The sequence below is a fragment of the Cucurbita maxima genome, unplaced genomic scaffold, assembly GCF_002738345.1.
Source record: "Cucurbita maxima cultivar Rimu unplaced genomic scaffold, Cmax_1.0 Cma_Scf00046, whole genome shotgun sequence".
Taxonomy (NCBI): domain Eukaryota; kingdom Viridiplantae; phylum Streptophyta; class Magnoliopsida; order Cucurbitales; family Cucurbitaceae; genus Cucurbita; species Cucurbita maxima.
Genome location: NW_019272062.1, coordinates 31,722 through 58,788, shown reverse-complemented (window position 1 = coordinate 58,788; position 27,067 = coordinate 31,722). Strand labels below are relative to the sequence as shown.

The 27,067-nt window shown below is 38.7% G+C and overlaps 4 protein-coding genes across 7 annotated transcripts; 3 read left to right on the top strand and 1 right to left on the bottom strand.

Moving 5' to 3' along the window:
* The first annotated feature begins 989 nt into the window (after positions 1-989).
* Positions 990-5,129, top strand: LOC111470605 (protein trichome birefringence-like 12). Of its 3 annotated transcripts, XM_023116165.1 has the most exons (5): positions 990-1,606; positions 2,999-3,136; positions 4,269-4,518; positions 4,588-4,875; positions 4,965-5,129. In XM_023116165.1, the coding sequence occupies exons 1-4, from the start codon at positions 1,074-1,076 to the stop codon at positions 4,867-4,869; spliced, it is 1,203 nt and encodes a 400-aa protein (XP_022971933.1). In that variant the 5' UTR covers positions 990-1,073; the 3' UTR covers positions 4,870-4,875; positions 4,965-5,129. The 3 variants fall into 3 exon arrangements, with proteins under 3 accessions (XP_022971933.1, XP_022971932.1, XP_022971934.1); XM_023116164.1 differs by having other exon boundaries at positions 4,588-5,129; XM_023116166.1 differs by lacking the exon at positions 4,965-5,129 and having other exon boundaries at positions 4,592-4,769.
* Positions 5,130-5,819: 690 nt separating this feature from the next.
* LOC111470602 (glutamyl-tRNA reductase 2, chloroplastic-like) lies at positions 5,820-8,569 on the bottom strand. Its single transcript, XM_023116162.1, has 3 exons — positions 7,935-8,569; positions 7,246-7,487; positions 5,820-7,155 (listed from the first exon to the last, which is right to left on the bottom strand). The coding sequence occupies exons 1-3, from the start codon at positions 8,200-8,202 to the stop codon at positions 6,028-6,030; spliced, it is 1,638 nt and encodes a 545-aa protein (XP_022971930.1). The 5' UTR covers positions 8,203-8,569; the 3' UTR covers positions 5,820-6,027.
* Positions 8,570-10,801: 2,232 nt separating this feature from the next.
* On the top strand, positions 10,802-14,712 carry LOC111470606 (peptide methionine sulfoxide reductase B5-like). Its single transcript, XM_023116168.1, has 3 exons — positions 10,802-11,228; positions 13,354-13,510; positions 14,372-14,712. Exons 1-3 carry the CDS (start codon positions 10,882-10,884, stop codon positions 14,519-14,521), a joined length of 654 nt encoding a protein of 217 aa, XP_022971936.1. The 5' UTR covers positions 10,802-10,881; the 3' UTR covers positions 14,522-14,712.
* A 1,396-nt stretch (positions 14,713-16,108) lies between these two features.
* Positions 16,109-27,020, top strand: LOC111470600 (K(+) efflux antiporter 3, chloroplastic-like). Of its 2 annotated transcripts, none has more exons than XM_023116159.1 (20): positions 16,109-16,336; positions 16,499-16,587; positions 18,002-18,376; positions 18,638-18,739; positions 19,042-19,122; positions 19,234-19,335; positions 20,107-20,184; positions 21,317-21,385; positions 21,516-21,566; positions 21,749-21,862; positions 21,949-22,050; positions 22,141-22,275; positions 22,478-22,659; positions 22,748-22,883; positions 24,344-24,415; positions 24,527-24,628; positions 24,766-24,927; positions 24,994-25,083; positions 25,182-25,343; positions 26,689-27,020. In XM_023116159.1, the coding sequence occupies exons 2-20, from the start codon at positions 16,546-16,548 to the stop codon at positions 26,866-26,868; spliced, it is 2,337 nt and encodes a 778-aa protein (XP_022971927.1). In that variant the 5' UTR covers positions 16,109-16,336; positions 16,499-16,545; the 3' UTR covers positions 26,869-27,020. The 2 variants fall into 2 exon arrangements, with proteins under 2 accessions (XP_022971927.1, XP_022971928.1); XM_023116160.1 differs by having other exon boundaries at positions 16,473-16,587.
* The last annotated feature ends 47 nt before the right edge of the window (positions 27,021-27,067 follow it).

Here is a 27,067-nt window from a genome sequence, read left to right as displayed (position 1 = left end):
GATAATTTAATCAAGACTATTTGAATGACAAACTCACGATTCAAATTGCTCTACAAGATAACTTGATCAAGATGATTCGAATGACTTTAGCATGCGGATCCAAACATACGAAAGGCAAAAGAACAAGTTCATGACTTAAAATTTTCATTTTAATATGCAACTTTCATTTTAATATTCAAAATCTTCATCCTATAGCAATAACATAAATGTTATTTCCAGCCTTGAAAATAACCCTTAAATTAATCACGGTATAAGAATCTCAAAACAATAAGGAATAAGGAATTGTCCATAAAACAAATAAGATCAAGAAGATTACTTGTTGATAAGATATTTGAAGTTAACGCTTGTTTTGAGATTCAAATCAGTTTAGTTTGAATGATTCTAAACATTTCATCTAAATTACATAAACGGCAAAAAACACAAATGATTTTTTTTACTGTATTTTCAAGTCTACTTTACAAAAAAAAAATAAAAAAATAAAAAATAAAACCTTCGGCCTTTCCATAATGCATTTCAAGAGTTAAAATTCGTACTTTATTACCTAAAAGGTAAATAAAAAGTGTTAAAATTAAAATACACAAATAAAATCCAATAAATCTAAGATTTTAATTATCTACCTATAAATTTGTAAGAATATCTTGTATTCATGTTCGTAACTTAGTTTATTTAAAGTAATTTGAACAATATTTTTCTCACATCCACCAAAATTTCAGATGGCAAAACAGAAATGTTGTTTTTAGAGCTAAATGTTTATAAAATGATTAGTTTTGAAAATGTTGTTCAAGAGTTAATTTATGCGTTAATCATACTCAAATTTATATTGAAATCAGTAGTTTTACACATTTTCTCTAAAATTACATTACTCAATAGCTTAAATGTAATGAAATTGAAAATTATTTAGTGAAAATTGATAGCACCAAAAAGGAAATGAGAAAAAAACCGAACAATGCTAGCTCTTTGTAGAAGTGGAGCCGAGAAATTATCCCATTACTGCTTCTAAAATTTACAACTCGCCGAAGCAACCACTGTTGCAATTCCTTTCTACAATTCTCCGCCATAAACGATGTTCTGCGATGCATCGTAAGCTCATCCGAACCCTCTTCCCATGGCTGATTCTTCTCCCCCTCTTGATCCTCCTTCTCTACTCCTTAACCGCGTCTCTTCGCGCACCCATTTCGCCATTTCCACAAACCAAAAAGATTTCTGCATCACCCACATGCGATCTCTTCAAGGGTCAGTGGAATCGAGACCCTAATCGCAGACCCATTTATGATGAGACTTGCTCATTTCATAGAAACGCCTGGAATTGCTTGAGGAACCAGAGGGACAATATGGGTTCAATCAATTCGTGGAAATGGGTGCCCCAAACCTGCGATTTGCCGCAGATTGATCCGTTTAGATTTCTGGATCTGATGAGAAACAGGAATATAGGGTTTGTTGGTGACTCTTTGAATGAGAATTTCTTGACTTCCTTTTTGTGTAGTCTTAGAGTGGCTGATTTGGGTGCAAAGAAGTGGAAGAGGAAAGGAGCTTGGAAGGGTGCTTATTTTCCGAACTTCAATGTCACTGTTGCTTATCACCGTGCTGTGTTGCTCGCCAAATACAAGTATGATTGGTAGCTTTTTTTTTTTTTTTTTTTTTTCATAATCTTGCTTGCTAAACGATTAGTATCTATTGTTAGTTAAAATGTTTTAGAGTTTTTTGTGGTGTAAGCTAGCTAAACGAGTAGAATTTCATGAGTATAATGTGAGATCCATGTTGGTTGGGGGGAGGAGAACGAAGTATTCGGTATAAGGGTGTGGAAACTTCTCCCCACATTTTAAAAACCTTGAAGGGAAGCCTGAAAGGGAAAACCCAAAGAGGACAACATCTGCGAGTGGTGGGTTTGGGCCGTTACAGTTGGTATCAGAGCCAGACCACTGGGCGATGTGCCAACGAGGAGGTTGAGTTTCGAAAGGGGGTGGACATGAGGCGGTGTGCCAGCAAGGGTCCCGAAGGGGGTGGATTGAGAGTTTCACATCGATTGGAGAAAGGAATGAGTGCCAGTGAGGACGTGGGCCTCGAAGGGGGTGGATTGTGAGATCCCACATTGATTGGAGAGATGAACAAAGCATTCTTTATAGGAGTATGGAACCTCTCCAGACGTGTTTTAAATACCTTGAGGGAAAGCCTAAAGGAAAAGCCCAAAAAGGACAATATCTACTAGCGATGAGCTTGGGTCATTATAGTTGGTATCAGAGCCAGACACCAGGCGATATGCCAATGAGGAGGCTAAGCCCTGAAGGGTGGTGGACACAAGGCGGTCTGCCAGCAAGGACATTGGGGTCCCGAAGTGGGGTGGATTGGGAGTTCCATATCGATTGGAGAAGGGAACAAGTGTCAGCGAGGACGCTGGGTTTTGAAGGGTCCCACATTGGTTGGGGTGAGAACGAGACATTTCTTTATAAGGGTGTGGAAACCTCTCCCTAACAAACACGTTTTAGATACCTTGAGAGGAAGCCCAAAAGGGGAAGCTCAAAGAAGACAATATCGGATAGCGGTGGAATTGGTTTGGTTGGTTTTGTGGATGCATTAACTAAAGAGGATATGATATCTTATCCTCTTCATTATTACTCGCACAACATGTTTGTTTCTATTGATCAAGTTCTTGTGTCTCTGATAAAGAAAGTTGTTGCATGGAAACCTGGCAGGGATATACTCTTTAACTTCAATATCTTGTCACATTTACCACTCAGTCAGTGAAGTTTATTTTTGAGCTGTCTAAAACATGTTCGTGTTTCAGGACATGTTCTGTCTTCTTTAGCAGATTACTTATGAAACTCGGATGTGGGTATAGTAATGTACCATTTGTTGAAAGACAAAAAAGGTTTCAACATTGAACAAAATAAATATTGTCTGTCTGTGGAACCAAAACCTGACAACTATGTTTGGTTTGTTTTATCTCCTTCCTATGAATAGTAAGATTTCTTCTTATCTTCTTGTTACTGAATGAACAAAGGTGGCAGCCAAAGCATTCTGCATCTGGTGACCAAAGTCAATCAGAAGGAGTGTACCGTGTGGATGTCGATATTCCTGCAGATGATTGGGCGAACATCACGAACTTCTACGACGTTCTCGTGTTCAATACTGGCCATTGGTAATTTCTTTTTCCCTCTTAAGTAATATGACAGTTAATCTACAGAATTCTTCCAATGTCCTCAATGTTTTGGTTTTTTCTGTTAGATACTAAGTAGTCTACTGAGTGAGTGATTATGTTGGAAGGTCGAGTAAGTTACGGTTGTCGGGGAGGGTTGTAGATGGATGTAGAGATAGTGATAGAGGGCCTTAATGATATAGTTTCTCGATTCTAACCCAATCGACTGAATCTATGGAATCCTATCGGATCTGATCGTAAAGACCAAAAGAATTGTAATTTGGTGATAATAATTACGGGGGTTGGTTTATACTGGGATGAAGTAGAAACCCATGGTCTTCAAAGTGGATAAAATGAAAATATTTAATCAATAGAGCTTACCATCGAGCATGCAGTTGTTCTGTGAGGTGAGATCCCATATTGGTTGGAGAGGGGAATGAAACATTTCTTATAAGGGTGTGGAAACCTCTCCCTAGTAGACGCATTATAAAATTTTTGAGGCTGATGACGATACGTAACGGGCCAAAGCGAACGATATCTGTAAGTGATGGGCATTATTACAAATGGTATTAGAGCTAGACACCGGACGGTGTGCCAGCGAGGATGCTGGCCCATAAAGGGGTGGATTGTGAGATCTCACATTTTTTTGAAGAGGGAAACAAAACATTCCTTATAAGGGTGTGGAAATCTCTCCCTAGTAGACGCGTTGAAAACCATGAGATTGACGGTGATACGTAACAGACTAAAGTGTATAATATCTGTTAGTGGGTAGGCTTGAGTTGTTACAAATGGTATAAGAGCTAGACATTGGGTGGTGTGCTAGCAAGGATGGTGGGCCTTCAAAGGGGGTGGATTGTGAGATCCCACATTGGTTGGAGAGAATGAAACATTCCTTATAAGGGTGTAGAAACTTCTCCCTCGTAGAAGCCCGAAAAGGAAAGTCCAAAGAGGACAATATCTGCCAGAAGTGGGCTTGAGCTGTTACAATGTTCTTCCTTTGGTAGTTCATCCTTGGCAAACTTAAACCGCGTTAGAATACTAATCTAGTTCAAGTGAGCACCATATAAACGATAAAACTCGCCTTCATCTCTTTTAACTACCAATTTTATATCTCACGTGGTACAACTCTTATCAGGTGGGGTTATGACAAATTTCCCAAAGAGACGCCTCTAGTTTTTTATCGAGCCGGTCGACCGTTACTTCCAGCTCTCGAAATGCTGGATGGACTGAAACTTGTTCTTAAACATATGGTCTCCCACATACAAAAAGAAATTCACAGCAAGACAATTAAGTTTTGGCGTTTACAATCCCCTAGACATTTCTATGGTGGTGAATGGAATCAAAATGGCAGCTGCTTGTTCAATGAACCCCTTCAAGAATCTCAGGTTAGCAAATTTAGCCTGTCTTTTAACTTTCCTCTTCCACAAGGTGATTGAGTTATAATGCCTGAACAGCTAGACATTTGGTTTGATCCAAGCAAAAATGGGGTGAATAAAGAAGCAAGAACAATAAATCGTCTCATCAACGAGGCAGTTCGTGACACGGATATCGAGGTTCTTGATCTCACTCACATGAGCGAGTTCAGAGCCGATGCCCATCCAGCCATTTGGTTGGGAAGAAAAGATGCAGTAGCAGTTTGGGGACAAGACTGTATGCATTGGTGCTTACCAGGAGTTCCAGATACATGGGTCGATATTTTGGCCGAACTCATCAGTCATCACTTGAAGATGGGATAATTGATGGTACGTTTACGTAAATTTTTGAGTCAAGATGTTTGCAGATTTCCTGTGAAGATCATCAAAATGATATCTCTGGTTCTTAGAACATTTAGACATTGATGAGAAAAGAGGCATGCAATGCATAGCTAGTCTAAAACAAAGGCAGTTTTGTAGAGCCATTTTGATGGAACAGGTATGTGCTACTTACTGTAGAGAAGTAATCTGATCCTGATGATTTTCCTACAAAATACAATGAAAAGTTTTGTTTCGTCTCGTTTCGTCTAGTTTCTTCCTTTATTGTACTCGTATAAAATGATTCTTACCCAACCGACTCACTTGCCTCTCCAAACGTTTGGAGATGAGAACCCATGATTTGATTTGCTAGCTTGAATGCATGGATCGTGCCGAGAAGAGAAGGTGAAGAAAAGACTGTCAAACCGATTGTGGGAGGATTTTAGATTCCATCCCCGCCTTTATTGAGATATTAGAAGGAAGAGATAGAAAGGTGGGGCATCCATCGCAACTGTGATAACACAGTTGAGTGTGAATTCGATCCATCACCCATGGTCAGGCCGTTCAAATTGAGACATTTTCAGGTTTGACGTTTTTGGGTTCGATCCAGCAAGTAATCCATAAGCATCAGTAACTTGATTGAGAAGTTAGAAGGAAGAGATAGAAAGGTGGGGGCATCCATGCGATGACGCAATTGAGTGTGAATTCGATCCACCACCCATGGTAAGGTCGTTCAAATTGAGACGTTTTTGGGTTTGATCCAGCAAGTAATCCATAAACAACAGTAAAAGTAGAAGCACATATAGATAGTTCACCATTTAGTTATCCAATCCAGAAATTTCTTCTACAAAGTTTTGGTCTTTCTAAGGATGTTTCAAGAACATTAAAACTGTTGATGATCCAGCAAACTTGTTTCTTAGATTAAGACATTCATAAGATGATCTAGACCATAATTAGAAGGCACCAGTATCAACATATCAATTGATTTTTTCTCTATAATCTATCATTTTGTTACATATTTTGCTATCCGCATCCTCGGGCAATTTGCCCCATGAAATGAAGAGGAACCAAACCATGAACAGAGTGAAGTTACAAGCATTCACAAGATATGAATACGCTGTAACAGTAAGAATATCAAAGAAAACATCATTAAAAAATGCAAACCTACTTCTGGCCACGTTCAACTTTTGCTCTAATTTTCTCTTCCAAGACGGACAAATCTGTGTCAAGATCAAACATTCTGTTAATAGCATGCATATTCTCAAGTATCTCATCCAACGTTCTGCTATCATTGCTATCACATCTCAAGTGCTGTATTGGACCATGAAGTAGTTTGTTAGCTATACCCAAGCTAAGATCATTAACGGCTACTTTCTTTTTCGTTGGGATTTCTTCACCCATCTTGGACAAACATTTGTCCAGTTCAGAGGCCCTGATCCTCTCAACATAAGCTCTAAACTTCTTGATGGTAGGAACAGTTTCAAGGGAATCCTTCCATGCTTCGAATTTTCTTATTTCTTCTGCAATTATTGACTGAGCTTCCTGAACTTTCTGTAGTCTATCCTCCTTGTTAGCAGCCACAACTTCCTTGAGATCATCCACATTGAAAACGGATACGGTCTCAAGATCTGATACACATGGCTCGACGTTCCTTGGAACTGATATATCAAGAAATAGACGCCTTCCTAGATCTGTGCGTGCAAGGGGGAGCTTAGCTACATGTTCTTTCATGAATAAGGGCGTTTTCGAAGCAGTGCAGGTGAAGATGACATCCGCCTCTGCAGCACATGCTAACATCTCTGAAAGGGGTTTGTAGATTATCTCAACATCTTTGAGTTCCATGTTTAGAGCATCAACACTGTCCTGAGTTCTGTTCACAACCACCATCTTCCTACATCCTTTTGCTATCAAGTGTTTGATAACAAGTTTCCCCATTTTTCCAGCACCAACTACCATCACTTCTGCAGTAGCATATGAAGATTCTGGAAGTTTCTTCTGTACAAGCTCCACAGCAGCTGAACTGACAGAAACTGACCCGGAGGAAATGTTTGTCTCGGTTCTAACCCGCTTACCGACACTGATTGCATGCTTGAACAATCCACTAATTTTTCTGTCAAAACCAGCTACTCCTTGCCCTGTTTTTACCACATGTTTCACTTGAGCTAGAATTTGACCTTCTCCAAGAACAAGAGAGTCGAGACCCGCCGAAACTTCAAAGAGATGTTGAGTTGCATCATTATTGTATAACAAAACTCTATGCTTACAAAGCTCTGAAACAGAAATTCCACTTCTCTGCCAGATGAGAAAAATACGAATATTAAGAACATTGACCTATAAACTCATTTGACATAAAGAATGCGCATAAAAGTAAATTATACAAACCTTGGACATCCATTCTGTCACTTCTTTAACCCCACGATGTTGTGACAATGCTACAACATAAATTTCAATCCGATTACAAGTACTAAGAACAGCAGCTTCTTCTATATGATTCAGAGCACAGAGTTCACCAATGGCATGAGGCCATTGAGCTTCTGGAATGGCAAGTTTCTCACGCAACTCAACTGGTGCAGTGTGAACATTAAGCCCAATCACCATAATACTGCTCCTTTCTCTTGTATATCCTGTTCAAATAAAAAAGGGGGAACAACAATTAGCTCCATCCTACAGCTTTCAGAGCTTCAAGACCAAAATTGCTACCACTGTAGATTCAAACCATTACTGGGAAGAACAAGAACAACATAGTTTATAATCTAAAACATAAAAGTCTCAAAAGCTAGGAATTTCGAGCAAGTGTTTCCATGATCTTCTTCTATTTTCAGAAATGGTACAACAAGACAACGAGTTGCTATCGATATTGACACAACTGAGATTGCCAGATGATCTAGATTGGCAAAATCCCATGAAACTAACAGGCCAGAAACCAAAATATTCCAATCAAACTATTATTCATTTCAATGCAAGAAAATGCGATCAATTCTAGAGTATCATCAGCATAGGACGATTTAAGAGAATGAACATTCAAACACACAAATCATCTTAAGAAATCTAATATTCTTCTTGATACTCACTATCAACTGAAGACGTCTTAAGCAATTCAAGAGCCGAAAGCCCAGGCGCACTCGAACCAATCTGATCGCTACGAACCGAATTGGAATTGGGATCGATCTCGCATCTAGGACCCCAATAACCTCCCCTCCGCAACACAACTCTCCTACCCTTCAAGGGCTTGAAAAACACACGCACTGGAGCAGCATACGACGTCGAAGGAGCAATAGATTCAACACTCGGACGGGCAAATCCCGTCGTCAAACCCCCCACCGCAGCCGCCATTGGCATAAACAAGAAAACCAAAAATGCGGCTCCTAATCCCAGAAACCCCTCACCAGATCAAATCGCAGAGAAACAACAAAAACCCAATACGAAACCGCACCGGCTGCGGATGGGATTCGCCTTATATATATACACCCCTTCGACGAAACGAATCAATGATTTGACACAAGAAATTCAAAGCCTCAACCTTCTTTTTAATTCTGTAATGGAGAGGAGAATGATTCAAAGAAGGGGTTTGGTATTTGGTGCGGAAAGTTTGACCAAAGAAAGGGACACGTTTTGGTTGAGCTGAGGGGTCCAATGGCGGCCGCTATATGGTCGGAAGGAACGTGCTCAACTCTGAGGGCAGGAAATTGTGCCCTAATTTACGATCGTTGACAAATAAATAAAAAAAAAAAGTGCCCTAATTTTTAAATGGATCTTCAATTAAGAAAGATCCACACGTACAGAATATTCATGTTTTCACACGCTTGAATTCACAATCCAATTCAATTCCACCCAACCTAAAGGTAGAAAGATAGAGGGTCGGGTTATTTTTTTTTATTTATTTAAAAAAATTCTACTGATCTATTGTGTGTTACATTAATAAATAAAATTTATCACTAATCTCGATTATAAACGTCAAATATTCTCGATGTTCATAATAATCTTAAAAGTATGACATGTTAGGATTGAGTCGTAACCTTATTTTCGAGTTGGTCGGTGATAAGCGTCAACCATGCTAAATTTGCAAAGTTAGAGATCCTTCTAATATTCTTACAAAGTTTCACGAGTAAAACTAACTTAACAAATGAATTCAAGTTAGAAGAATGAATAACTTTTAGATCGAATTTGGAATCTATAGTCACTCTTAGATACCAAAATGACTTGCTCTCGAATTAGTTTGATCAAAACTAATTCAATGAATCTGTTTAACTCCAAACTAAGTTGGAAAAGAAAACAACAGACCAAAAAGATAATCACTCCCAACTATTAAATAAAATTGAAGAAAATAAGACAGGACATAAATAATATTCACGTATTTATTATCACCAAAATATTTTCTTTTTGATACTTAAATCTTCGTTGTATTGCTTCTAATTGCTTCTTCTTGTACATGCAATGAGCGAGTAGTAGAATTCATATCAGTCGATTGACCCAATAAAAAAAAATATATCTTCGTGAATTTATTCAAATTTTTTGTTTTTTTTAAAAAAAAAAACACAAACTTTTTTTATTTCTCCCAAAAACATTTTTTATTGAAAAAGTATATTTATTTATTATTAAAATAGAGTAAGAAATTCAAACTTGACTTGGGAATGTCAATTAAATTAGTTTATTAACTAAATAATTTAAAGTTTTTATTTTTCAATAAATATAATTAATTATTTAAAATTCCTCCCAACAGTCCATTTATATTAATTAATTAGAATCAATTTATTTGTATTAAATATTTGTAATTATTTTGGGTTTTTTTTGGGATAGAAGTAATTAATTATATTGGGTTAGATCTTTGATAACATCGGTCACTCATGGAAAATGGGCATTTAATGAAATTAAATATTGGTTTGGAACAATTTTTTTGGTATTTAAAAATACTTTTAAAAATAAAAAAATAAAAACTTTTATCAAAATATTAGACAATAGAAAGTATCAATAATATATTTAAACTTCAATTTTTTTTTTAAATATCTTTAATTTTTTTAAAAACTTCAAAAATACTTTTAATTTTTTTTTTAAAAAAATAGTATAAAAATAACAGTATCATTAGTACTGCATTGCTACCGTACTCAAACTTTTAAAAGTAACATTAAAACGTTTGAGTGTAGTTTATGAGGTATCGATAGATAATTTATGTCTATATGGTAAGAACTTTTTGTATTCTTTATAAATGTGGTGTTAATGACGTGGTTTAAAAGTTTAAGGACATTTTTTAAATAAATTATTAATGTTATTCATTCAAAACTATTTATATTTTTTAAACGAATCATGAAATTTTTTGGTAGTAGTGGTGAACAAGACGGTTGCGATAATGGAATTTGGGACGATGGACTCGTAGTATCTCTCTAGATTTAGCAAAATCAAAACACCTCGTAACGTAATTTGAATGGAACATGATCGTTTCGCCCCCTCTCCCTTTTGGTCTCGTAGCTTCGACCCTCTCCCTATCTGTAATCTGAGATGGAAAACTTGCAGTATCTCTCTAGTTCTGATAAAACTAAAAGACCTTCTAACGTAATGCGAATGGAGGCGGATCTGATTGCTTTGCTCCCTCTCTTTATGTTTTGTAGCTTCGCCCCTCTCCCTATTAGTAATTTGGAACGAAGGACAAAGCAAAAGACCTCTTATGTAATTCGAATGGAGGCAGACCCGATCACTTCATCCCCTCTCCCTATCGATCTTGAGCTTCGAGCCTCTTCTTAGTATTGCGGCTTCAGTTGAAAGTATTTTTAAAATTTTTGGAGTATTTTTTTTAAGACATATTTTTATTAATTTAGCATTGGATTTAATATTAAAATATTACATGTGGTAATTTTTTCCTTAACAAATATGTTTAACCAATTTATCTCAGTAAAATTTTCAGGTAAAAATTTTCTACTTCTCCTTCATATCCCATTATCCACATTTTCGAAGTCCAAGCAATGGAAACCCTCATCGGCGCTTTCTCTGCAAAATAATCTTTCCCTCTCTCTCTCTCTCTCTCTCATGGGCTTTTCCATTCTCCGAGCTTCCCCTCTCTCCTCCTCCCGAGCTCTTCTCTGCAACCCTACGCCCGTCGCCGCTCTTCCCATCCTCCGTCTTCCTCTCCGCTCTTCTCACCATTCATCGCTCTCCCTAACCCATTTCGAATCATCTTCTTCCTCGGCGAATCGTACTTCTTTTGCCGTTTCTGCTACTCGATTTGGTGGTGCTTTTGCTTTGAGACCTCGTAGCTTCCGTCGGGGCCGTGTTTTGGCTATGTCTTCGCCTAATTCAGTCCAGAAATCGGAGGAGGAGTGGCGAGCCATCCTCTCGCCCGAGCAGTTTCGAATTCTCCGGCAAAAAGGAACTGAGTAAGCACCTGTTCTTGCCATTTCTACACTTGAATATATATTTATTTTTTTAGGTTAATTGATTCTCCGATTCTGCGTTTAGTTGTTGATTGGTAGTTGTAGCTTCTATGAATTTTTCAAGGAAATCATCTTATAATTTTTCTTTGAATTGCTCAATAGCTATTTTATGTTCAGAAAACTGTATTATTCAACACCACACTCTGCTTTTTGTAATGGCCTAAGTCCATGTCAGCTGATATTGTCTACGTTGAACTTTCCCTCGAGATTTTTAAAATGTGTGCTAGAGAGAGACTTGTTCTACTCACCAACCAAAGTGGGATCTCACAGTCCATCTCCCGTCGGGGCCCAGCGTTATCGCTGACACTCATTTCTTATCCAATCGATGTAGGACCCCCTAATCCACCCACCTTTAGGGCCTAGCGCCCTTGCTGGCACACTGCCTCATGTCCACCCTCTTTGGGGCTCAGCCTTCTCGCTAACACATAGCCCAATGTCTAGCTCCTATACCATTTGTAATGGCCCAAGTCCACTGCGAGCAAATATTGTCCTATTTGGACTTTCCGTTTCGAGCTTTCCCTCCAGATTTTTAAAACGCGTATGCTAGGGAGAGGTTTCCACCTTTACAAACAATGCTTAATTCTCCTCCCCAATCGATGTGGGATCTCACCGTTTTTATGTCTATGCGCAACCTAGCTCGCTTCCTCTGTTTTGATTACATTAATGTAATATTTTCTTGCATTATTTGTATTCTTGGTTATCCAGTCCATTTCGAACCATAAGTTCCATAGTTGCAAAATTTCTTACTTTCTATGTCAATCCGATTCAATTAGTAACAAATGGTGTGGAAACTCAGGGTGACTTCGTGATTCATTTTGACAAAAGTGCTTTTGAGTACAACTCTGCAAATGGTTTTAGAAGAACTAATAATCCAGGATTTCTCCTAAAAGTATTCAAATCATCTTCATAATCAGTTTTGGTTAGAATTTTGAAGAGTACTTTTACTGGGTAAAAGCACTTTTCATCCATTCACAAACCCCCTTACAATGCAGCATAAATACCTAGTTGGTCTTTTGTAATACTATCATCAATATCATCCTTGATGCTTCGTTATATATCTAGCCTAGGTTCTTTATAATAGAATGGCTATAGGAAACCTGGCAAGAAAGAAATGGAAGAAGTCTTCAAATATTCTCTCTGAGGGGGTTTTCATTTTAATTTCTCATTGAAGTTCGGGACAATTTCCTGACTCAGTACATTTGACTTGGTTGTCAAGTAACTCGCAAAATATTAAATCTTATATAGGTGACTATTATTCTGAGAACCCACATCGGTTGGGGAGGAGAACGAAACATTTTTATAAGGGTGTGGAAACATTTCCTTAATAGATGCGTTTTAAAATCTTGAGGGGAAGCCTGGAAGGAAAGCCCAAAAAGGACACTATCTGCTAGCGGTGTGCTTGAACGGTTACAATCTTGACTTGACCCATTACTTTTGAACCATTTATTACCTTCATGACCCTTATTATCCATTAGGCCAACCTATTGGAGTTACTATTTGGAGTAATATTAGGTCATTAAGTTAGACATTGGTTAAAGAAGTTGGTTAACTGGGGTGAACAGAAATGGGGTGAACAGAAATAGAGTGGATGAGAGAGGCAAAGTTGGGTGGAATTTTAGAATAGATATGTAATAGCCCAAACCTACTGTCAGGAGATATTGTCCTTTTTGGGTTTCCCCTCACCGTTTTTAAAATGGCATTAGAGGCAGTAATCGGGCGGTTGTGCCAGCGAGGACGCTGGGCCTCCAAAGAGGTGGATTGTGAGATCCCACGTCGGTTGGAGAGGGGAAAGAAACATTCCATATCAGGGTGTGGAAACCTCTCTCTAGTAAACGCGTTTTAAAACTGTGAGGCTGACGATGATACGTAATGGGCCAAAGTAGACAATATCTGCTAATGGTGGGCTTGGCCGTTACAAAGTATTTTAAGAGTCTCGGCCTCTCAAAGTGTTTGGCAATTGTAAGTTCCCCTTTTATATTGCAATGTAACAAAATTTCAGTGTTCTGTTCAGTCCATCTCTATTGCAAGATTAAGTTCCTTTTACAGATCTAATATTGAGGTTTTACAGGTATCCAGGAACTGGCGAATATGACAAGTTCTATGGCGAGGGAGTTTATCACTGTGCGGGATGTGGAGCACCCCTTTATCAATCGAGCACGAAATTCAACTCCGGCTGTGGTTGGCCAGCATTCTTCGACGGTATTCCTGGAGCAATTAAATCCACTGTGAGTGTTTGACCTCCATCATTCTTTGTGTGTAGGAGTTAAGTCTAGTATCTCTTAGTAGCTCATGTTATTTTTCTCTGCAATATTGCAATGTATCTCTCTAGCAGAGGAGCTCCTTTACTGAAAGGAGGCTCCTTTTGACCGGAGGGAAGCATGGGAAGAATAAACTAGATGCACTCCCGAGTCTAAACTAATGACACAACATGTGTTATTGGACAAATGTTGTCTGATTTGCTATGACGTGACAGACAAATGATGAAAGGAAGTAGACAACTAGCTAGAATAGATAGAATGTGAAACATACACGACCAACATTCGATTGTTTCATGTGTATTTCGTCTTACCACATCGACTAATGTATGTCCAATATCATAAAGGGCCTAGAGAGAATGAGTTCAAGCCACAGTGGCCACTTACCTAGAGTTTAGTATCCTACTAGTTACCTTAACAACCAAATATGGTGAATACCTAGAGTTGAGTATCCTATGAGTTACCTTAACAGCCAAATATGGTGACTACCTACCTCGAGTTTAGTATCGTACGAGTTACCTTAACAACCAAATATGGTGGCCACCTACCTGGAGTTTAGTGTCCTACAAGTTACCTTAACAACCAAATATGATAAAGTCAGACTCATGCACAATCTGACCCGAACATTCACAAATATTAAAAAGATATTTAAAAAACCGAACACATGTCCCATTAGCACATCAGTCATCATTTTGTTGACAACAAGAACGAACAACAATTCAAAATTCGTAGATGTTATGTTATGTACAAGTGTTCCATTTTTGTCTCTCAAAGTTATCCTCCAGCAACATCCTAGAGTTGAAATAGTGACATTACTTTTGTGATAACCAGCCTGACCCTGATGGGATGAGGACTGAAATCACATGTGCTGCTTGCGGTGGTCATCTGGGTCACGTATTTAAAGGAGAAGGCTTTCCAACACCCACAAACGAGCGCCATTGTGTCAACAGTATTTCACTCAAGTTTTCTCCTTCTCCATGATTTCTTGTTTCAAATCTCTATGGTTTTTTCTTTTTTGAATCTCGTGATTGTATTTATATAACCTGAACGCAATAAGCTCTTTACGACTTCAAAAGGTGAACAAGGAGAAGGGAAGGAAAAGAGCTTGTTTTTCTTCCATTCTATGTACATTTTGTGACGTGAAAGTAAATTTCTTCCCTCTCTATTCTCGATCTCGATCTTGATATGCTTTCATTGTGTCAATAGTATTTCACTCAAGTTTTCTCCTTCCCAATGATTTCTTTTTTCAAATCTCTGTATGTTTTTTCTTTTGAATCTTGTGATTGTATTTATATAACCTTGAACTCAATAAGCTCTTAACGACTTCAAAAGGCGAACGAGGAAAAGGGAAGGAAAAAAGTTTTGTTTTGCTTCTCTATTCTATGTACATTTTAGTGACGTGTAAGTAATTTCTTCCATCTCTATTCCCGATCTCGATCTCGATATGCTTTTGAGCGTATATTTTGAATTTGTTAGTTTTTTTCAGCCCTCTCGGGTTTGTAGAGATGGCATGTTTCATTTATTGCAACCCTTCAATTGAGATGTATGATGCATATTCAATTTTTTAACTTTGTTTGAAAGTATGGTAAGTCAAAATTTCAGGAGTATGATGTCAGGAGTATTGCTTTTCTATTTTCTTCTTATTCCAATTGTGATCTCTAGTTTCTTCATTCAACGATAACCACTATGGGTTGATCGTGATCAATACAAGTTCCATAAAATAATAAAAGGCTTAATGAGAGCAACGTGTTAAAAAATATGATAGTTGCCCATCTACAATTTTTAATATCAACTAATTTTTTTAGCATGCATATGAATTTCTTTTAAGAACGAAATGGAGTAGGACTTGGTTATTAGTAAGGTATGTGCAATGCAAAATTGGCACGGACACACCAGAAACAATTTTGATAGTTAACACGAACATTGCACCTTAATCACCAAATCTAAATAATATGCTTGGCTACTAGCCATGAAACAATATTATTTTTGGCTAAATTTATAAAAACACCATTTGATTAATATCCCCACTAAACTTTCAAAAGTTTCAATAATATCCTCGAACTTTTAAAAAAATTAAAAAATACAATTGCGTTTAGTTTTGGATGGTAACTTGTTAATATTTTTTTTAAAAAACACCCTTAAACTTTTAAAATGTTTTAAAAAATACCCGTTTTTAAAAAATATTCACGAGATTTCAAAAGTTTAACCAATACCCTTAAACGTTTTAAAAAAAATTTTGAAAATACATTTATCGTTAGTACCACGTTCTAAAAATCCACATGAACTTTCAAAGTAACATAATATGTCTGATTTTCGTCTATTTATTGACCATATGACTTTTTATTTTTATAAATGTAAAGGATTTTAATGTTATTTAAAATTTTTATGTGTATTTTTTTTAATCATACTATTAACGAAAAATGTATTTTAAAACTTTTTTTTTAAAAAATGGAAGGTTATTATTAATTAAACTTTTTAAAGTTTAAATTTTTTAAAAATTTAAGTATATTTTTTTAAAAATATTTTTATTAATTTTATATTGGGGTTCATTCTGAACCACAATTGGATTACACAGTGATTAGATTGGTGGCTGAGATTTTCCGTCGCTCAAGTTCAAGCGTCCTCTTTCGGATGAGTACTGGATTACATGCCCGATCGCAGGAATTGCCAATGCCGCAAAAACTGACACGTAAAAACATTGCTACCCTTTATGGCGTGTCCGCTTATTCCAATTTTCAACTCCCAGTCCCATTCTATCTTCCCAATTTCTCTCGCTGCATGACAAATTCCGGCAATGTAAGCGCATTTCTATAATCGCTACTTATAATTCACTTTGGATCGTGGGCATTTCTTGGCCTCAGATATTGAGCCACATTTTAGTTTTGTTTTTCATCTAAATATTTGTGTTCTAATCTTCTAATTTTGGGTTTAGAAATTCTGGGTTTGTCTTTAAACTAGCAAATGTTTCTCAAATTGGGTGTGTTGGAATTACGAGTTTAGGCAATATGTTGGAGCCGATTAGTTGCTGCCAGAGCTCCCACTCCCAGGTAGCTTCTTGTTTTACTAGATTTTGTTATTCATCTTTTCATGCTATGATGTTTCATAATCTTTACTGTATTGATGTGTGTTCTTGGATTTTGTATGATTCTATTTATTTGACTTGTGAGTTTGAGTTTTGAATGTGTCAAAGGTGGTTTGATACAATCTTTCCTGTTTTGAAATATTTTGAAGTGTTTGGTTATGTAATCAAGAGTAATTTTAACAATTCTAAAAATACGTGTTCTTCTGAAAGTTGATTTTCTTAAAAGAACCATTCTCAAAAAATGATCACAAACTCATTAGATTGGAATTTGTTAGGGATGATGATAATGTGGTAATTTTGTGAAGTTCAACGATAAAAGGCTTGAGATGTGAACCTTTGTGTAACAGCTCAAGTCCACCGCTAGCAGATATTATCCTCTTTGAGCTTTCCCTCAAGGTTTTTAAGATGCGTCTGTTTGAGAGAGGTTTCCACACCCTTAATCGTTCTCCTCTCCAACTGATGTGGGATCTCACAATTCATCCCATTGAGGCTCAGCGTCCTTGCTGGGCACACCGCCTCATGTCCACCCCCCTTTGGAGCTCAGCCTCCTTGCTGGCACATCGCCTGGTGTCTGGCTTTGATACCATTTGTAACAGCCCAAGCTCACCGCTAGCAGATATTGTCCTCTTTGGACTTTCCCTCAAAGTTTTTAAAACCCGTCTGCTAGGGAGAAGTTTCCACACCCTTATAAAGGGTGTTTCGTTCTCCTCCCCAACCGATGTGAGATCTCACAATTCACCCCATTGAGGCTTAGCGTCCTTGCTGGCATACTGCCTCGTGTCCACCCCCTTCGGGGCTCAGCCTTCTTGCTGACACATCGCCCGGTGTCTGGTTCTAATACCATTTGCAACAGCTCAGGCTCACCGCTAGCTAGATATTGTTCTCTTTGGGCTTTCCCTCAAAGTTTTTAAAACGCATCTGCTAGGGAGAGATCTCCACACCCTTATAAAAGGGTGTTTCATTCTCCTCCCCAACCGATGTGGGATCTCACACTTTGACCTCTTGGTTGATAACATAAATATGGGTTTTGACCTTTAAATTGATCCTATGAAATGACGTTTTTCAGGCATCTTGATGGGGCTGGGTATATGGATGCCTGATGAACTTCCCAAGGCCATCTCTTAATGTGTTTTATGATTGGTTATGTAATTTGGCTTGAAAATTGCATATCTTTATGATTTTCAATGCTTAGTTTCTCTTATGAGATGATTGATTTGAAATATAAAACAATATAATAAGTTTCTGGGAAACTGCTGAGTGAAACATCTTGGTGATCTTTGATTTCAAAGCGTGTGAAGAGATTTGGACAATGAATTGTTGAATATGGACTTAGTCTCCTCTGTGTTTCTCAGTTGTTTCACTTGTTTATTACTATGCAGATTTATAGTGCAGTTAAACAGAAGAATTCTTTCAGGGCCTACTCTCATACTGTTCATCAACTTTGTGGGTCTTCCTTCAACTTACATTATCCACACTCGAAAGTCGCCGTTCCATCATGTACCATAAATTGCTGGAGGAATGGTTATTCTTTAGTCCACAGCAGTACTGCTACGGTAACGTTCAAAGTAGTTGGACCGAATGGATACAGTTGGTTTAATCATAGGCCTAAACGGAGGGAAAGATTAAGAACGCGTGCAGCGCTTGATGTTGCAGCTGCTGTAGATGTCATCAATGATTTAGGCTTGGATACATTGACATTCCTAGCTGTGACTGTCGTAGTTGTTCCTCTATTTAGGAGAATTAAGGCTAGCCCTGTAAGAGTGATATTCTCTTTCTTCTTCTCCGCTTACTTTTCGTATTTTATTCAGATCTTTTGAAATCGAGTTATCTTTATTGAATGTGTGAATATAACAATAAGAAATCTAGCTGTAAATACGACGTTCAGCACAAAATGAGCTGTGTATTATCGTGTTTAAGCTTGGTGGAGTTACATTATAATACATAAATAATATGAATTAATGTACATTTTTCTTCATGTTTGATTCAAAATCTGACCATATGTTGGCTGTTTTCAGATACTCGGTTTCTTCTTCGCTGGGATTGTACTTAATCAACTTGGCGTGATTAGAAATATTGTAGATGTTAAAGTTTTGTCCGAATGGGGAATACTTTTCCTGGTAAGCCACGTCAACTCTTGCTTCAGTTACGAAGTTTGTCGGTACCATGCTACGTTGTCATCTTATCATTGAATGACAATGAACATACATTAAGATTAAGTGAATGAAATAAATTCTTGAATGTGGAAGAAAGGTGATGTGAAGTATTAGAGGTTCGACCGTCCTAATCTGGCTTCATATTGCATTGCTTCTTCCACTCCCAATTTATGATTTTAACTACGTGTCGTATTCGGGCATGGGCATGCATGGCTTGCGAGTGTGTTTGTTTAATTATACATTGTACTAACATTATTCCTTTTTAGCTGTTTGAGATGGGTTTGGAGCTTTCATTTGCACGTCTAAAGGCTCTTGCGCGGTTTGCTTTTGGCATGGGTTTGACACAGGTATAGTTCTAAAAAAAAAAAACGATGCTTGATTCAAATATATCGATTGTCGCTTGTAGTATCAAGTCTTTTAACTTATTAACTCACACACTCCTACCTTTTCGTTTGAAGGTCATATTATCTACTATTGCTTTCACTGCATTTGAACTTCCTCCTAATGGGGCTATTGGTACAAGAATTTTGGTGTTCCTTTTTCACGCCAGACCCGACTTGGTAAGCACTCTGTTTCGGTCGATATTTAATATGCATTACATTGATGGAAATTCTGAATCCCAATTTATTTTGGCTGTTTGACTTCATAAGTTGAGATTGGAGGGAATATCTGTAAATAAAAGATCTTTTTGACAAAAATCTTTTTCTTTTTTTTTTCTTTTTTCTCATTATATTTTGTGCAAAATCTCTTAAAAAAATTTCATTTCCTTCTCTAGAGTCGTCTCCACGTGTATAAACATTTGTAGTTTTGCTGCTCAATTTTGTAAGAACTTCTATAACAGCCCAAACCCACCGCTAGCAGATACTGTCCTCTTTGGGCTCTCCCTTCTGGGCTTCCCTCAAGGTTTTAAAATGCATATGTTAGGGAGAGGTTTCCACACCTTTATTAGGAAAGCTTCGTTTCCCTCTTCAACCGAGGGGGGATCTCACAAGGGACCCAACGTCCTCGCTGACACACTACCCGGTGTTTGACTCTGATACCATTTGTAACAGACCAAACCCACCGCTAGCATATATTGTCCTCTTTAGGCTTTCCCTTCTGGGCTTCCTCTCAAAGTTTTAAAACGCGTCTGTTAAGGAGAGGTTTCCACAAATGCTTTGTTCCTCTCTCCAATCGACGTGGGATCTTACAACTTCAAACAATAAAATCTGCTCTTTTGTGTTATGACTGCAGTCTTGGCTTGGAAGTCTTGTCTTCATTTCTACCTTGTATGTTATGATGACAATGTTGCATTTACTCACTAACTTGAGATATGATTATCTGAATTGTAGGTTAACATCAGAAGCGTTGATGAAGCTGTTGTGATTGGTGCAGCTCTTTCTCTATCTTCTTCAGCTTTTGTTTTACAGGTACATTAATCAAGTACTCTCATGATCAAACATGTTAATCTGTCTAATTTTCTGTACACCAATTCAGACATGAGTTTGAAGGAATAAAGTATGTATTTTTTTTTTTTATTTTTTTTTATTTTTTATATATATATATATATTGAGAACAATAGAACATACTTGCAGTCGGGTTGTGTCTATGGTGTTAACTCTACCGAGCCTGTAATGGAGATAAAGTCCTTTTGTTTTATTAGGGTCTCCATTTTGTGTAATTTCATGAAAAGATGCAGGACAAGACTACTAAATGGAGTGGCAAGTATAAACTCCTGAAGATTGCAAACCTAAATCCTTCTGTACTTGATTTTTGGATCAGAGAGTCCTGTGAATAAAATATCCCACGTCGATTAGGGAGGAGAATGAAACATTCTTTATAAGGGTGTAGAAACCTTTCCCTAGTAGACCCGTTTTGAAAACCTTGAGGGGAAGCTCGAAGGGAAAGCCCAAATAGGACAATATCTGTTAACAGTGAGCTTGGGCTGATACAAATGGAATCAGAGCGAGACACTGGGCGATGTGCCAGCGAGGAGGTTGAGCCCCGAAGGGGGTGGATACGAGGCGGTGTACCAGCAAGGACGTAGGACCCCAAGGGAGGTGGATTGTGAGATCCCACATCGGTTGGGGAGGAGAACGAAACATTCTTTATAAGGGTGTGGAAACCTCTTCCTAGCAGATGCATTTTAAAAACCTTGAGGGGAAGCCCGAAAGGGAAAGTCTAAAGAGGACAATTTCTACTAGCGGTGGGCTTGAGCTGTTACATTAAGAGACAGAACAGGAACAGTTGTAGCATTGGCACGGGGAAATAGGGCGAAAAGAAGACGTAAACCAATCCAATGTTCATAGGGATGAGCTTATTGTCTAGAGATAATATCTAATATATCACCGTAGTTATCGTTAATCATGTATAAATTGATTTAATATCTCATCATCCAAATCCTCTTTCACTTCAATCCAACGACAAGATTCTATATCTTATTGTTACTATTTTCATTAAATTTATTCAGAAGAACAATGTTTATAGTTTATTGCATTTTACAATGTTAGAATATGCTAATGGGAAGCCTTTAGGATAGTTGACCTTACCTATCATTGATAGCTTCTTGCAGAGAAAGGAGAGCTCGCGACAAGATTTGGCTCGGCAACTCTAGGGATACTTCTTCTTCAGGTTTTGTCCCCTTCAAATTTATTCTCAGGACTTGTTTCAAATTCGTTCTCTTTTCTTATATTATATACTTTCTTCAAAGTTCTATCAGAATTATGACTAACTTTTCTTCAATGCTTACTGTTTGATGCAGGATATTGCTGTTGTCCCTCTCCTGGTCATACTTCCCGTCCTCGAGAGCCAGGTACATGAAAGCTTAACATTGTTTAGAGATACATCTATAATTAAAGCGATTTTCCGGGAATTATATGTTCTTTCTGCTGCTCATCTAAAATGTTCCCTGTGATTGCTTTTGTACACTTTACTCTTTCCCCCCCATCACGTTTATCAAATAGTTTGACTTTGTGTATTACGTCTCCGTCCTAGAATTTGGGCACGGAAAGTATCTGGCCGATGCTTGCACAAGAAAGTTTGAAGGCTTTAGGTGGCCTAGGTCTGCTGTCCCTTGGAGGAAAGTTGATTCTTAGGCGAGTTTTTGAGGTTTGCATTGTGCTTATTTTGGCAGTATTAGTAAGGGTCGCTCCGAGTTTGTTATAGGATCTTAACCAAGAGCGTTCAAAATTCAGGTTGTCGCGGAAGCAAGAAGCTCAGAGGCTTTTGTGGCCCTTTGCCTGCTGACTGTTGCTGGCACTTCGCTAATCACTCAGAAATTGGGCTTTAGTGATACGGTTTGTTTCATTTTTCATGCTTGGGAACAGCTAATGTGAATAGCTTTTTCATATTTATAAACTCTTAATTAGACTTGATGTACAGTACAGCTGGGAGCATTTTTGGCTGGGGCAATATTAGCAGAAACAAACTTCCGGACACAGATTGAAGCAGATATTCGGCCATTCCGGGGCTTGCTCCTTGGGTTATTCTTCGTTACCACAGGGACCTCGATCGATATCCAGGTGCAACATCATCTGTTTTCCATGTATGGGTTTAAGATTACTTTATTGGTTCATGTAGTTATGCATGTTATGACGACGACTTCAAGCCTGCTTCAATCATAACATCAATAGGTCCCCGTTCCGACATCCTGTATAAGACGTACTATGACGACTTCAGGATTCCTCTGCATCTTGTTTAATAAGTGATATCATTTCTATGCAGCTCCTGTTCCGAGAATGGCCAAATGTTCTTGCACTTTTGGCAGGTTTAATAGCAATCAAGACCCTTATAATAACAGCAATAGGTCCCCGTGTCGGCCTCACTACTCAAGAAAGCGTAAGAATAGGCTTTCTTCTATCTCAAGGAGGCGAGTTCGGATTTGTAGTGTTTTCTCTGGCAAACAGGCAAGTCTTAACCTAGATGGTGCCTGTTTATTCTCCACCATGAATCCCTGCTTCATGTTTGCTTATTATTTGCTCTTCATGGTAGCAGGCTTGGAGTGCTACCACTCGAGTTAAACAAGCTGCTCATCATTATTGTTGTCTTGTCAATGGCTTTAACTCCCTTGCTTAATGAAGCTGGACGAAAAGCATCTGAATTCATCAGTGAAAACTACAAGACAGAGGATGTATGTTCTAACTTTAAGGCTTCCTTTCGATACTTGGTGTTTGATTTGCATTTGATTGGACCTGCATTAAGTTTGCATTTGTTGCTAGCAATAAAATTGTATTATGAAGATATTAGTATCTTTACGTGGTAAGTACACGAGATTCCAACTACGAAGACAAGCAGGAACGATATTTTTAAGTAACTTGTGAGATCCCACATCAGTTGGGGAGGAGAATGAAGCAACCTTTAGAAGCATCCTTTATAAAGGTGTGGAAACCTCTCCTAGTAGACGCGATTTAAAAACCTTGAGGGGAAGCCCAAAAGGGAAAGCCCAAAGAGGACAATATCTACTAATGGTGGGCTTGGACCGTTACTAATGTTATCAGAACCAGACACTGGGCGATGTGCTAGCTAGAAGGCTGAGCCGTGAAGAGGGGTGACACGAGGCACGCTGGGCTCCAAAGGGGGTGGATTGAGGGGTCCCACATCGATTGGAGAAGCGAATGAGTGTTAGCGAGGACGCTGGGCCTCAAAGGGGGATGAATTGTGAGATCCCACATCGGTTGAAGAGGAGAATGAAACATCCTTTATGAAGGTGTGGAAACCTCTCACTAGCAGACAGTGTTTTAAAAACCTTGAGGGGAAGCCCAAAAGGGAAAGCCCAAAGAGGACAATATCTGCTAATGGTGGGCTTGGGCCATTACAAATGTTATCAAAACCAGACACGGGGCGATGTGCCAGCTAGAAGGCTGAGCCTCGAAGGGGGGTGACATGAAGCGCACTGGGCCTCAAAGGGGGTAGATTGGGGGGTCCCACATTGATTGGAGAAGGGAACGAGTGTCAGCGAGAACGCTGGGTCTCGAAGGGGATGAACGGTGAGATCCCACATCGGTTGAAGAGGAGAACGAAGCATCCTTTATAAAGGTGTGGAAAACGCATTTTAAAAACCTTGAGGGGAAGCCCAAAAGTGAAAGCCCAAAGAGGACAATATCTGCTAATGGTGGGCTTGGGCCAGTTACAAATGTTATCAAAACCAGACACTGAACGATGTGACATCTAGAAGGTTGAGTCCCGAAGGGGGGTGACATGAGGCGTATTGGGCCCCAAAGGGATGGATTGGGGGGTCCCGCATCGATTGGAGAAGGGAACGAGTGTCAGCGAGGATGCTGGGTCTCGAAGGGGGATGAATTGTGAGATTCCACATAGGTTGGGGAGGAGAACAAAACATTCTTTATAAAGGTGTGGAAACCTCTCCCTAGTAGACATGTCTTAAGAATCTTAAGAGAAAGTCCAAAGGGGAAATCTCAAGAGGACAATATCCGCTAACAGTGGGCTTGAGTTGTTACATAAATAATTTCTCTAATGGGTTATAAATAAATAAGGAAACAAAGAAATTAATACTTGGATGCTGGTCTAGACCAGTTATTCTTTTACCGTACCAATATAGTCGGCATATTTTGAAACGTGAAATTTTCACAGAAAGCTGCAGATACGGTGAATTTTGACGCTACCGAACCCGTCGTCATTGTTGGATTTGGCCAAATGGGTCAGGTATGTATCCGCCTGTATTTATGTTTTCTTGTTTTATATTAAGAATCATTATCTAGCAAGGATACCAACCAAAAGTTTTTTCTTCTTTTGAATCTCGTCTTTTTTACGTAGGTCCTGGCTAATTTCTTATCTACACCTTTGGTATCCGGGGCAGATCGCAATACTCCCGGATGGCCATATGTTGCATTTGACATTGATCTTTCCGTCGTGAAGGTCGGTCGGTTAGATTTTCATTTTTTCACAATGGTCTAGTGATTTAAATTCTTGTACTTCCATATGTGCAATGGCATTGTGTTCTCTCATGAAATAGCTCCTTCTTTTACACTTCTATGGTTTTTTTTCATCATCAGACGTCTAGAAAGCTCGGTTTTCCTGTTCTCTATGGAGATGGATCACGACCAGCAGTTTTGCAATCAGCTGGAATCTCTTCTCCAAAAGCTGTCATGGTTATGTTCACAGAGAAGAAGGCGACAATCGAGGCTGTTCAAAAGCTTCGGCTTGCTTTCCCAGCTGTACGAACACGCTTTCTCTTTATTTTCGGTCTGATTTTGAACATAACAAAGCTTCTATGACCACAGATCCCAATTTACGCCCGAGCAAAAGACGTGGTGCATCTATTAGACTTAAAGAATGCAGGTGCGACGGATGCTATTTTGGAAGACGCTGAGGTATCGGTGTTGAGTGATCAGGACATGAAGCTTAGTTATTGTTCTTGTAGACACTTCTGGATACCTTCAACATATAATTCTGCAATTTGTTTGTGCAGACTAGTTTACAACTCGGGTCGAAGCTTTTGAAAGGGCTCGGCGTCATGTCCGATCAAGTGTCTTTTCTCAGTCGGATGGTTCTAAACTCCATGGAAATACAAGCTCAAGATGCACTTGACAAATCCAATGAGCAAGAGTTGGAGATTATGAAACCGCTGCAGGTTTGTATATTTGAATGAAATGAAAGTCATGTTTTTGGTTAACAAGAAAAAGGAAAGGAAAGGAAAAAACGTGCTTGATGCCGATGGATTTTCGTATAAGATGCATCGATTAAAAGTATAGATTAGAGTTGACAATTGATGGAGTTTTGACTAGGAACACTAGCTAGTTTTTGCATCCTATTTGGTTCAAGCTTAGATAGCCCTACAATAGTGAATAGTCGATGGTCTAACATGTTTTTAATAGATGTGAGATCTCACATCGGTTGGAGAGGAGAACGAAGCACCCCTTATAAGGGTGTGGAAACCTCTCCCTAACAGACTCGTTTTAAAATCATGAGGCTGACGGCGATACTTATGGGCCAAAGCGGACAATATTTGCTAGTGATGGGCTTGGACAGTTACAAATGATATTAGAACTAGACACGGGGTGGTGTGCTAGCGAGGACGTTGGACCCACAAGAGGGGTGGATTGTGAGATCTCGCATCGGTTGGAGAGGGGAACGAAGCACCCCTTACAAGGGTGTGTGGAAACCTCTCCCTAACAGACTCGTTTTAAAATCGTGAGGCTGACGGTGATACGTAATGGGCCAAAGCGGATAATATCAGTTAGCGGTAGGCTTGGATTGTTACAAATGGTATTAAAGCCAGACACCGGGCTGTGTGCCAGCAAGGAGTTGGCTCCCCTAGGGGGGTAGATTATGAGATTCCATATTGGTTGGAGAGGGGAACGAAGCATCCCTTGTAAGGATGTGGAAACCTCTCCCTAACAGACACGTTTTAAAACTGTGAGGCTGTGAGGCTGACGGTGATACGTAACGGGTCAAAATAGACAATATCTATTAGTGGTGGGCTTGGACTCTTACAAATGGTATCAGAGCCAGACGCCGGACGGTGTGCCAATGAGAACATTAGATCCCCAAGAGGGGTGGATTGTGAGATCTCACATCGGTTTGAGAGGGAAATGAAGCACCCCTTATAAAGGTGTGGAAATCTCTCCCTAACAGACACATTCTAAAATCGTGAGGCTGACAGCGATCCATAATGGGCCAAAATGGACAATATTCATTAGCAGTGGGCTTAGGCGGTAACAATAGAGCTCTCATAAGATAATTTCAACTTTCCCACTGTTTCTTTTTTCGAACTTTGTAGATAATATATTTGAGTTATGGCTTCATTTTCCAAGAACTTAGTGAGCACAATGATAGAATCCTTTGGGACATGTTCGATTAAATTCCAGGCTTAATGTGCATGATTCCAAATTTTCTGCATTGATCTGTTAGACTTGTAAGGCTATCTTTGTCTGTAATCACTAAAAAAAGACAATGCTACTGATTCCGTTGATTAGATACGCGTCAAGGACTCGATCGAGTCCCCGGAGAACGAACTGTCGAGGCTGAACCGGGAAGATAATACTCCGATCTTAAACGGAAAAGAGGTGGATCAAATGAAGCAAGATGAAGATCTAGATGGAAAGGGAGTCCTGTACTGTGAACTTGATACAGACAACAACCGCCAGCCACTTTGATGACACTCACGGATGGTTTAGAAAACTGAATCATGTTGTTCAAACATTCTTTTTGTTTTCAATATCATATCGTGCTTCGTTTTGAGAGCTATTTGGTTATTTGTCGTTAGTTTTAGGTACTTGGCGTTAGTTCGTTGGTGCCAAATGCTTCGATGTTTTTTTAGAATAAATGTTTAAGAAAATAGTATTTTTAGATTTT